Here is a 12310-nt window from a genome sequence, read left to right on the forward strand (position 1 = left end):
GGCAAGCTCCGGCCGCCCGCGGTGAAAGGCCGAGCGCAGAGCTGCTCCGCGCCTGGAGGGACCAAGCGCCTCGCCCTGGGTACGCTCCGCGGTGGTCGGGTGAGGTTAGGAGAGTCGCATCTGCGGATGCCGCTCTGGGGGTACAGCATTTGGATCCCGCCCTCTGCTGCAGAGAGGAGGTTTTCAGGGTCCGGTAGCTCAAGAATTGGGTTTAGCACTTGTCACCGCTTGAAATGGGGCGTCGCAGTACTCCGAGTCCTTGAGGTCTTGCTCGGGCCTACATTTCCCAGAAGGCTCCGAAGTGATTGACAGCTCAACAAGCCTATGGACAGGGAAGACGCCTAGCCATGGAAACTGAAAGGCCAATGGCAAGATGGCAGGGGCGGTGTTTTCCGGCTCCGGGCTGTCGAACGTAGAGTCCACCTGTGTCCCCGCAGCCTTGTCACGAATCCGGGTCGGGTTCTGGGAGGGACCGCCCTGCTTTCGGGCCGGGCGCGGCTCCGCGGTGGAGGACTCACTTCCTGCTCCATCCCCGCTGGGCCCTGGGGCGGTGAGTGACTCGGGGGGAGACCGCAGCGGCAGCCCGCGCGCTGCTGAGGGGGCGTGGAGGGGCCGCCCGCCACCTTGTCGCTTCCTCTGCTGGGGTCCTGCGCTCGGCTCGGAGCCCGGGGTCTTGCTGAGGTGTGGGGATAAGTAGCTGTGGCTTCTGAACCGTTGTCTGGATAACTCATCCTCTTAATTTTCTTGCTCCTCTGTGGGGGTCCCGGGGTTCAGTGTATCTTTCTGACCCTCTGACCGCTGCCGCCGGATTAGGGCCTGCGGCGCCGGAGCGAGAGCGGTGTCGGCCCCGCCGTGCAGTCATGTTCCTATTAATAAACGCAGGGAACAAACCGGTGCTTCTCACAATGGCACCTAGTCACAGCACCTCAGTGCTGTGGGGCCTTTGAGGTCACCTGCACAGGGGAAAGGAGGCTGGGTGGGAGACGGGGTTTCTATATCCGTGGCCAAGAATTCTCTCCCCTCAATTGCTCTGCCTCCTGCAGGTGAGCGCTGCAGCTGTGGTTTTTTTTGGATTTTTTGGGGTTTTTTTTGAGACAGAGTCTCACGCTGTTGCCCAGGCTAAAGTGAGTGCCATGGTGTCAGCCCAGCTCACAGCAACCTCAAACTCCTGGGCTTAAGGGATCCTCCTGCCTCAGCCTCCCGAGTAGCTGGGACTACAGGCACGCGCCACCATGCCCGGCTAATTTTCTCTATATATTTTTAGTTGGCCAGATAATTTCTTTCTATTTTTAGTAGAGACGGGGTCTGGCTCTTGCTCAGGCTGGTCTCGAACTCCTGACCTTGAGCGATCCTCCCGCCTCAGCCTCTCGTGAGCCACCGCGCCCAGCCTGCAGTTGTGTTTTGTAAGGAAATGTAGTGATAAAATTTATACTCAAAACCCTCATTACAATTGCTTCCTAATGACATTATTGTTGTTTGTTAAGGTTTAAAACAAAGAGATGAAATGTGTTCCTACAGTCTTTAGGTCCTTAAAAACTTAATACTTTATGAATGACCAATGACAATGTCTGTAAACATATGTTTCTTTGAAAAGTTGTGCGCGTGTGTGTGTGTGTGTGTGTGTGTGTGTGTGTGTTCTAGTAGGAAACAGGTGCTTTGATTGGTGGGACAAAAGATGTGAAAAAATAAAACCTCCTCACCCCAGTCTGATTATTCCTCCACTGAAGTGTAGAATTCTTTGTAGCTGGTTGTCATTCAGTTAGCTGACTTGTGTTTGTTTCTATTGGAAATTCTTTAAGAGAAAAAACATTATCCTATATGTTTCTTTGTGACTTCTAATACCTTGCAACATCTTAATTACTGAATGAATTAATGATGCATTCAGTAATCCTGCAGTCCCCAACCCCCCAGGCCATGGACTGGTAAGATCTGTGGCCTTTTAGGAACAGGCCCAACAGCAGGAGGTGAGCGGCAGGCAAAGAGCCGAAGCTTCATCTGTATTTACAGCCGCTCCCCATCGCTCGCATCGCCACATAAGCTCTGCTTCCTGTCAGATCAGCGGCAGCATTAGAGTCTCACAGGAGCTCGAACCCTACTGTAAGCTGCGCATGAGAGGGATCTAGGTTTTGTGCCCCTTATGATAATCTCATGCCTGATGAGCTGAGGTGGAGCTGAGGTGGTGATGCTAGCACTGGGGAGCGGCTGCAAATACAGATTATCATTAGCAGAGAGGTTTGACTGCACAATAAATGTAATGCGCTTGAAGCCTCTGGAGACCTACACCCCCCACCCCCAGCCCCCTACCCCACCCTGCCTGTGGAAAAATTGTCTTCCATGAAACCGGTCCCTGGTTCCAAAAAGGTTGGGGACTGTTGAATCAACTCTGATCACCCTCCCCAAAAGTAATTTTTTTCATGACATTGCTGTCAATTTATAAATTATTAATGATTGGTTTCAGCCCCCAAGGGTTGTGTTTTGTGTTATCCCCATTGAATTTCACTTATTTTTACAACCTATCTGTGTCCTTTTTTAAAATCCCTGTCTTTTTAAGTCTTATTTCTGACTCCATGAAACCTTGAAGTAGAATGGTACCCAGCACAGTTCCCTTTGGGGTTCTGCATAGTCTGTCCCTTGAGGTTGACCCCAAATCTATAAGCCAAGAAGAGTCAGCTATTGTCATAACTAACATGAGTATAGTTAAGTCTATAATTTCCTACCTTACTGAGGAAAATGTAGCTGGAGAGAATCAAAAGCTTTCCAGAAATCAAATTATATCTGTAAACTCTTTTGTTTATCTTGTTCATGATGAACAATTTATTCCTCAGAAAGTCTATGTATCCAAAAGACTGAGGGTTCTGTAGGTGTGTTTGGGAGGTCCAGGCCTTTCTTAGTGGTGGGAAAGTTGGCCAAGGGAAGGCTCATGTAAAAACAGGACAAGAAAAGCAATCTTCCTGTGGTTGACAGAATTTACCTCAGGGCTGTTCTAAACCTCAGGGGAGGTTTGTTTGGGTATACTGGGAGCCGTCTTTTGGTTTTCAGACAATGGTGAGAATATCTAGGGAGCTACTGATGCATATTGAGGTCTCTTGCTTTACGAACAGATGACCCTTGATGATGTGGCTGGGGACTTCAGGGAAGAATGGGTTACCTGGACACTGCTTAGAAAATCCTCTTCAGGGATGCCGCCCAGCACAGTTAGGAGAATGGGCTCTCAAAGGGTAAGGATGCTACTCTTCTCTATTTATTTTATTGTATTTTATTCTAAGAGACGTGTCTTGCTCTGTCATCCAGGCTGAAGTGCAGTGGCTCGATCATAGCTCACTGCAGCCTTGAACTCCTGGGCTCAAGCGAGATCCTCCCACCTTGACCTCTCAAGGTGCTGGGATAATAGGCATGAGCCACCACAGCAGGCCACTACGCTTCTTTAGATTTAAGACTTAGATATTTTGAGAGGGTCTAGCTCTGAGTGGTCTCTGGGATGTTGGTTTCTTAGAGCTGCAGACCTCTGTGAGATTAATTGTTGCCTCCCTGGCAGAAAAAGAATGACTTCTGTCTTTATGGCACTTTATGGTTTGCAGATGTCTTTGATATTGTCTTATTAATATCTTACTATAACTTTTAATATACGTATTACCAGCTAAGGACACTGAGATTCAAAAGTTAAGTGGCAGAGGTGAGAGTCCAACCCAGGTCTTTGCAGAAAAGGAGGAGCTGTCCCTATGGTGTTTTTGCCTGTCACTTGAAAATAAACACTTCCAGTGTTCTTTCTAAAATACCATGGCTACCCTTCCTCCTGCTTTACTTCATATCTATTAAACAAGTAATATTTGTTCATTAAAGAAAAAAACAGGCCGGGTACTGTGGCTCATGCCTGTAATCCTACCACTCTGGGAGGCTGAGGCAAGAGAAGCGCTTGAGCCCAGGAGTTTGATGTTGCAGTGAGCTACAATGATGCCACTACACTCTACCCAAGGTGACAGAGGGAGACTCTGTCTCAAAAAAAAAAAAAAAGAGAGAGAGAGAGAAAGAAAAAGACAAGTAAAATGAAAACAAAAGTCATCTCTAATCCTACAACTGAAAAGTTACTATCCTACCAGCCTTTTTCTAAGCATATATAAAATTTATAAAAATATACATAAAAGAACAATATTGGGATTATACTATACATTCAGTTGTATATCCTACTTTCTTATGCATTGTATTGTGAATATATTTTGACAATAAATATCTTTCTGTACATCACTTAAAATAACCACCTATATTTTGTTGTATGGAATAATATTTTGTTGTATGAAGTAGGATATTAGACTGAATCATACTTGACCATTTTTTTTTACCTATAAAAATAACAGTTTCATTTGGTTCAATCAAATATAATTATTCCTTTGTTGTGGGACATTTAGGTCATTTCCACATTTTTACCAGTGTTATGAATATATTTTAGCTAATTGTCTTTTTTAGAAGTTTTATTTATTAAAGTATAATCTTATCATTTCCTTAGAATTAAAATTGCTGGGTCAAAGAATGGATACATACCTAAGATATTTAATACTTTGCCAAATGCCTTCCAAGAAGAGTGAATCAATTTATTTATTCCCACAAGCACAATATCAAAGTATTCATTTCTTTATATTCCACCTGTCACAGTGGGTATTATAATTTAAGAGTTTGTGTAAAGTAAATGATGATAGCTAACATTTATTGAGGACTTACCACTTAATCCTCACAACCACCCTGTGAGGTAGATCTTATTCTTATTTCTATTTTATCAATGAAGACACTGAGACACAGAGTCTAAGTGATTTTTCTAAGGCCACACAGCCTGTAAGAGACAGGGTTAGGATTCAAACCCAGGCAGTGTGACTTCTGAGTTTGCATTCATTACCTCTACACTATACTTGTGTTGCCTAAATGTATCATTGTTTTAATTTGAATTTCTTTGGTTAATGGTGAGGTTAAAGGTTTTTCATACATTTATAGGCTGCTTGTATTTTTTTCTTTTGTCAGTTCCCTATTCATTTCCTTTGCCTATTTTTTTTTCTTCTTAGCAAGTGTTTGTCTTTTTCTCATGGCTATATCCACTGTTTCTCTTCTGGGAAAATGTTAAAGCCCAACATTATAGTTAAGTTCCTTGATTCTTTCTAAGGGTGAGGTCATGGCAGCTTTGTTTCTGATAAAATTCTCTCTCTGCATAAGTTTAGCTTTGTGCCCTCAGAAATGAGTTATTGTGCTTATTCTAGAGTTTCTATCACTTGAGTCTGATTTGTTTTGTTTTGCTTTGGTTTTTTTTTGTTTTTTTGTTTTTTTGAGACAGAGTCTCACTCTGTTGCCCGGGCTAGAGTGCCGTGGCTTCAGCCTAGCTCACAGCAACCTCAAACTCCTGGGCTCAAGCGATCCTCCTGCCTCAGCCTCCCGAGTAGCTGGGACTACAGGCATGTACCACCATGCCTGGCTAATTTTTTTCTGTATATATATGTTTTTAGCTGTCCGTATAATTTCTTTCTATTTTTAGTAGAGACGGGGTCTCGCTCTTGCTCAGGCTGGTCTCGAACTCCTGACCTTGAGCAATCCACCCGCCTCAGCCTCCCAGAGTGCTAGGATTACAGGCGTGAGCCACCGCGCCCGGCCTTTGTTTTGTTTTTAATGGAAGAAAAAGGGCTTTTGTCTTAGCCTTCTGGGGAGATCACCCTGTTTTATCACTTTACCATAGCTATCTGTTTAATGAGACCAAACACACGTTAGAGCTCCCCTGGTGTTCTCCCCTACCTAGGAAAGGAGAAAGGTTTGGATTTGGGTCAAGCCTTGTGCGATTGGCTCAGAATCACATCCTATGTTTACCTTCTTGTGCAGGATTTCTAGACCAAATGTAATCTCCCAGCTGGCACAGAAAGAAGAGCCATGGGTCCTACCACTCCATAACTTTGAGGCAAGGAAGATTCTAAGGGAAAGTCACTCAGGTGAGTTGCAAGTGCTACCCAGTGGGAGGAAATCTAGCATTTCAGCCCTGGTTTAGATGAAGAATTTGGAATGCTGTCCTAGACTTTTGTTCCTGGTATTTTTATTTTTTCTTTTGAGATAGAGTCTCTCTTAGTCACCCAGGCTAGAGTACTGTGGCATCAGCATAGCTCATGGCAACCTCAAACTCCTGGGCTCAAGAAATCCTCCTGCCTCAGCCTCCCAAAGAGCTGGGACTACAGGCACTCGCCACCTTGCCGGGCTAATTTTTTGTTTCTATTTTTAGTTTCCTGGCTAATTTTTACTATTTTTAGTAGAGATGGGGTCTCGCTCTTGCTCAGGTTGGTCTCGAACTCCTGACCTCACACAATTCTCCCGCCTTGGCCTCCCAGAGTGCTAGGATTACAGGTGTGAGCCACTACGCCCAGCCTGTTCTTACTATTAGAAGTTTAAATTTGGCTTCTTGGGCAGTCAATAATAGAATGAAGTCTTCATTTTGACTAAGCATTTCACTTTGTATAAACTAACATCTTTGCAAGAGTTGCCGAATTTTGACAATATGTGGTACGCTCTTGAAGGATATCAAGATTACCTCAAGATTCATCTGGGAATCTTAAAAAGAGTTTATGAATTCATATTTTCTGTAAGCTCAATGAACTTCAATAAACTTTTCACAAAGTGAAAGACAGTGGTTGATTTAAGTTTAATCTGCTGCAGAAACAGTAATTTTATTCTTTCTTACGCTTTCTGATGTTCTTTCCTGATAACTGATAACTTTATTCTCTGTTACTTCTGTTAATTTTTCAGACTTTGAGCACCAGGTGGCAAAACTCAATCAGAACATTTCTGAAACAGAACAATGTGGAACATCCTCAGAAAGGACCAATAAAAATATTTCTCATGCTCCTGGTTGGAGAGGAAACTGGGAAAGGGGCCTTGAATTAGAAGGACAACATGGAACCCTTCCCGGAGAGGGCCAGCAGGAGCTCTTTTCACAGGAGAGGGATTTAAACAAGCTCCTGGATGGATATGTAGGAAACAAACCTGTGTGTGCAGAATGTGGGAAAAGCTTTAACCAGAGTTCCTATCTTATAAGACACCTAAGAACTCATACTGGCGAGAGGCCTTATAAATGCATCGAGTGTGGTAAAGGCTTCAAACAGAGTTCAGACCTTGTCACCCATCGGAGAACACACACAGGAGAGAAGCCCTACCAATGCAATGGGTGTGAGAAAAAGTTCAGTGACAGCTCGACACTTATGAAACATCAGAGAACCCACACAGGTGAGAGACCCTATGAGTGCCCAGAATGTGGGAAGACTTTTGGGCGGAAGCCACACCTTATAATGCACCAAAGAACCCACACAGGAGAGAAGCCCTACACATGCCTGGAATGTCATAAAAGCTTTAGTCGAAGCTCAAATTTCATCACCCACCAGAGGACCCACACGGGGGTGAAGCCTTACAGGTGTAATGACTGTGGGGAGAGTTTTAGCCAGAGCTCCGATTTGATTAAGCACCAACGAACCCACACAGGAGAACGGCCCTTTAAATGCCCAGAGTGTGGGAAGGGCTTCAGAGATAGTTCTCATTTTGTAGCTCACATGAGTACTCACTCAGGAGAGAGGCCTTTCAGTTGTCCCGACTGCCACAAAAGTTTCAGTCAGAGCTCGCATCTGGTAACACACCAGAGAACACACACAGGTGAGAGACCTTTTAAGTGTGACATCTGTGGGAAAGGATTTGCTGACAGTTCTGCTCTCATTAAGCACCAACGAATCCACACGGGAGAAAGACCCTACAAATGTGGCGAGTGTGGGAAGAGCTTCAATCAGAGCTCCCACTTCATTACCCATCAACGAATCCACTTAGGAGACAGACCCTACCAATGTCCTGAGTGTGGCAAGACCTTCAATCAGCGGTCCCATTTCCTCACACACCAGAGAACACATACAGGAGAAAAACCTTTTCACTGTAGTAAATGTGACAAGAGCTTCCGTCAGAAAGCGCATCTTTTATGCCATCAAAACACTCATTTGATTTAGGAAATAGTCATTAGTGGTTCTGCTACTCTCTTCCAAATTTCCATTGCTACTGTCTTCAAGTACCCCAAACAAAGAAAACCTGGACTTCAGTAGCTCAAGTTGGGCCCTGATCTGTTCTCTCTCTTCCTTTTCTCTGTTATAATGGAGAGGATAAATGTAAAGGGTCCAAATAACATTCTGAACACAAAAGGCATTCCTTCAGTGTATGACTGACTTAGGGAAAGTAAGTTTAATGGTCTATGCCTGGTTACTAAATGAGAAGTGAGAGAAATGTGGCCTAGAGATCACATGTAAATGACCAAGTATAGTGCCTGGCACAAAGTAGATGCTCAATAAATAAATGGTCACATTTATTATTATTAATGATGAAGATTTGAAGTTTTATATAAAGCCTTTAATGCAGTGCCTGGCCTTTAAAAGACATTCAATACAAGCTTGGTTGCTTGTGTCAGCTTTATTATTCAATAAGGAATTTATTAATGCAGCACTCCCAAGGTCAGAACTTGCAAGAAATTAGATTGGAGCTAGGTTTGGGGCCTGAACATATAGATTTAATAAAAAGGAAATTCTTTCCCGGTCCAGCGCTGTGTAGGCATTAGTCACCAGATGTCTCACTGCCATGACGAGGCAGAATTATCATACAGGATGTTTGCAGTCTTGTGACTTAGAGGCGAAAGAATTTCAGAAGCTCTTTGAACAGCAGCATATGAAGTACTTCCACTGTAGGTTTGCTGTCATCTGAGATATAGAAAATATTCTATGAATGTTACAGCTGTTTTAGTATTTGTCTAGCAGGTTTTCTGGTCATCACCATAAGACCCCCTAAATCTATTTTTTAAAAACGAAAGAAAATATTCTATGATGAGCAAATCAGAGAGATCTGGAAGAGGCATGTAAAATTGTGGAAGCAAAGTTGCTAAAAATGTCAAGTGATATTACAGGGATCTTTCCTGGTATTTAGTTGAAGGAAGCAACCCTTGTTTTCTAAATTGCTGGATCATTGGTCATTTAGTTTTATTAGGTTAATGTAACTCTCTGATCCTTTTAGGGCCATTCATTTTATGCACTAGTACATTCTTATATTTAATTGAAATAAATTGAGGGAATGCAGTGTGTTGGAAAGAACACTGATTTAATTGAGAAGGTAAAGAGTTTGGCCCTGGCCCTGGCCCTTAATTTGGCCAGGCTTTCACCTTCTCTCAGCCCCAAGTTTTACCTACCTTACCTACCTCACAAAGGTGTCATTAGGATCTAAAATATATACATACACACACACACACACACACAGACACACAAACACACACATACACACACATATAAGCACTTTGTTGTTAAACTGTAAATGTAATATCTCTAAGATTTAATGTTATAGTACTGTTGCTAATGTCTTTTTTCCAAGAAGTTTTGGCTAATATTTCTCAAGGTGTCCCATTTTCTCTCATAATGAGGGACTTTTTTTTTTTTAACTGTTGAAAAACTAAAGTGTGAAAATGCTAAGTGACATGACCTATCACAGGTCACATAGTTAACAGAAGAGCCAGATTTGGGGGCAGATCACTAGATTTGCAGTCTGCAGTCTTCCTCTTCAACAACAGACCAGCTCTGGGTTCTGTTAGAGTGCCTCTGAGACGCTACTAAAGGAGAGAACATGGGACTGAAGGACCCATATGATATCCGTTAAACCAGTCTGAATTTGGAAATGATGGAGGGAAGTAGCCTAAGTTGTAGGGCGATTCTCAGGCTCCTGTGCTTGATCCTGATGGAATGAAAGTGGAGGAGTAAGGGCAGGTACAAGTGGTTAAGGAGGGAGTTGGATGGTTATCATTTTTTTAGAGAGAAAGGTGGTGGATTGAAGGCTTTTTTACTTTCAAGCCTTCTACATCAATACAGACTGAATTTTTACATCAGCCTTGGAACACTACTTCATTCTCATCTGTTCATGGAATGCCATCTGAGTGCTGTAACTCAGGGGGGCTAGAACTCAGCTGATAACCTTGGCACCTTCTTTGAAAGAGTAATTAGATAACTGACTAGGAAAAAAAAAGTCTGCTTAATCCAGTGCAATGGTTCTCAAAATGTGAACCTAGACCAGTAGCATCGGCGTCACCTGGGAACTTATTAGAAATTCAAATTCTCAGTCCCCACGCCAGACCTACTGAATCAGAAACTCTGTGTTCTGGGTGTTTTAATAGCCCTCCAGGTGATTATGACATGCACTCAAGTTTGAGAACCATTGTTTTAAAAGCTGTCTCCTCTACTAAATATAGCCACAATGATGGTGATTTGTATAATAATATCATCAAGTGTCCCAGTCAACATTCACATTTCCCTAACCATCTGGGTTTTTTTTTTATTTTAGTTTTTAGTTTGTTTGAAGCAAAATCTAAATAAGGGCTGGGCGAGGTGGCTCACGCCTATAATCCTAGCACTCTGGGAGGCCAAGGCGGATGGATTGCTCAAGGTCAGGGGTTCGAGACCAGCCTGAACAAGAGCGAGACCCCGTCTCTACTAAAAATAGAAAGAAATTATATGGACAGCTAAAATTATATATATAGAAAAATTAGCCGGGCATGGTGGCGCATGCCTGTAGTCCCAGCTACTCGGGAGGCTGAGGCAGGAGGATCACTTAACCCCAGGAGTTTGAGGTTGCTGTGAGCTAGGCTGATGCCGCGGCACTCTAGCCTGGACAACAGAGTGAGACTCTGTCTCAAAAAAAAAAAAAAAAATCTAAATAAGGTCCTATATTCAATTGGTTGGTATGTTTCTTACAAGCTTTAATCTAAAGTCCTCTTTTCTCCCTCCCCCACCCTCTCCTGTTTCCTTCCTTCCTTCCTTCCTTTCTTTCTTTCTTTCTTCTTCCTTCCTTTCTTTTTCTTTCTTTCTCTCTCTTTCTTTGTTTCTTTCTTTCTTTTCTCTTTCTTCTTCTTTTTCCTTCTTCTTCTTCTTCCTCTTCTTTTCTCATAACTTATTTGTTGTAGTGTCTCCCACAGGTCTATATTTCCTTAATTTCACCATACGGTGTTCTGTAATGCTCCTCTATCCCCTGCTTTCCTAATAGTAGTGATTGGATCTATAAGCCTGATCATATTCAGACAGTTTGGCAAGAATACTCCATAATGATCTTATGTACTTCCATTAGGAGGTACATGGTGTTATCTTGTTTCTCTTCTTATGATGTTAGCAGCCATTAGATAATCCCTTATTTTATTTGGGGTTGCCAAATGGTGATATTTTATTTCCATCATTCCTTCTTTATTTATTATCTGGAATACTTCCATAAAGAGAACTCGTCTATGTCAACTATTTGGTTTCCCTGAGGTACAGTTTGTATAGGAACAGCACAATAGCTGCTCGATTAGAACTTCTTTGATTTTTAAAATACTGCTGGCTAAATTTTGGCCTCCATGACTTAGATCTCTAAGCCCCTTCCAGTGAGAGACTCTGTTCTGACAGGAAATTTCTAAATCCATTTTAAATCTCATAATGACTTTCCTAATGTACCTTGTTGCTCTTCTCCTTCCCCTCCAGTTTGTCTAGGTTCCTCACAAAGCAACGTGCTAAAGAGCTCAGTAAACACTCAAGTGGGCCTGGTCGTGGCTCACGCCTGTAATCCTAGCACTCTGGGAGGCCAAGGCCGGAAGATTGCTTGAGGCCAGCAGTTCAAGACCAGTCTGAGCAAGAGTGAGACCCTGTCTCTACTAAAAATAGAAAAGAAATTAGCCTGCGGTCATGGCAGACGCCTGTAGTCCCAGCTCCTCGGGAGGCTGAGGCAAGAGGATCGCTTGAGCCCAGGAGTGTGAGGTTGCTATGAGCTACAATGATGCCATGGCACTCTACGCGGGGCAACAGAGCAAGACTCTGTCTCAAAAAAAAACAAAAAACAAACAAACAAAAAATACTCAAGTGATTCCTTAGTCAGGGAGAGAATCTCTAACTTGGCAATTAATATTTCCCAGTTCTGTCCTGGTTTGAAACAGGAGCAGCAGCTGGGAATGATTTTGCATCCCTTTTATGGTAATATGAGAGTATGCCATCTTCATTTATTTTATCTACCCAGGTATTGTTCTAAATCAAATATGATCAATACCTAGACAATGGCAATAATTTGTAAAAATCAAATGAGGAGGCAAGGGAAGAGCCCAGCAGGTAGAAGGGGTAATTTATGTGAAATTCAGGGGTTTCATCTCCCCAGGTAAAAGCGTTTTGGCCAGGGTAGAATGCAGAATGAGAAAATACAGAGCTAAGAATGATACTCCTCAGAAGTGACACTCCGAGAATTTGCACTGGATTAATGTTAAAAGTCCAGGAAG

General features: G+C 43.0%; 1 protein-coding gene and 1 non-coding gene across 3 annotated transcripts; both read left to right on the plus strand.

The window, feature by feature from the left end:
* The first annotated feature begins 460 nt into the window (after window positions 1-460).
* On the plus strand, window positions 461-8181 carry ZNF774 (zinc finger protein 774). 2 transcript variants are annotated; one of them, XM_045561647.1, is made up of 4 exons: window positions 461-550; window positions 3102-3218; window positions 5851-5957; window positions 6763-8181. In XM_045561647.1, the coding sequence occupies exons 2-4, from the start codon at window positions 3112-3114 to the stop codon at window positions 7998-8000; spliced, it is 1452 nt and encodes a 483-aa protein (XP_045417603.1). In that variant the 5' UTR covers window positions 461-550; window positions 3102-3111; the 3' UTR covers window positions 8001-8181. The 2 variants fall into 2 exon arrangements, with proteins under 2 accessions (XP_045417603.1, XP_045417604.1); XM_045561648.1 differs by lacking the exon at window positions 461-550 and having other exon boundaries at window positions 2444-3218.
* Window positions 8182-8761: 580 nt separating this feature from the next.
* On the plus strand, window positions 8762-8823 carry LOC123645344. The gene has a single exon (XR_006737527.1). It is a non-coding gene; the product is annotated as a U7 small nuclear RNA (small nuclear RNA).
* Window positions 8824-12310: the final 3487 nt, after the last annotated feature.

Source organism: Lemur catta, chromosome 9 (assembly GCF_020740605.2).
Source record: "Lemur catta isolate mLemCat1 chromosome 9, mLemCat1.pri, whole genome shotgun sequence".
In the NCBI taxonomy this organism is placed as follows: domain Eukaryota; kingdom Metazoa; phylum Chordata; class Mammalia; order Primates; family Lemuridae; genus Lemur; species Lemur catta.

Coding starts and splice junctions, on each gene's coding strand:
- ZNF774 (XM_045561647.1), top strand. CDS start 3,112: ATGATGTGGCTGGGGACTTCAGGGAAGAATGGGTTACCTGGACACTGC. Junction 3,219..5,850: donor GGAGAATGGGCTCTCAAAGG/GTAAGGATGCTA, acceptor CTTCTTGTGCAG/GATTTCTAGACCAAATGTAA. Junction 5,958..6,762: donor TCTAAGGGAAAGTCACTCAG/GTGAGTTGCAAG, acceptor TTAATTTTTCAG/ACTTTGAGCACCAGGTGGCA.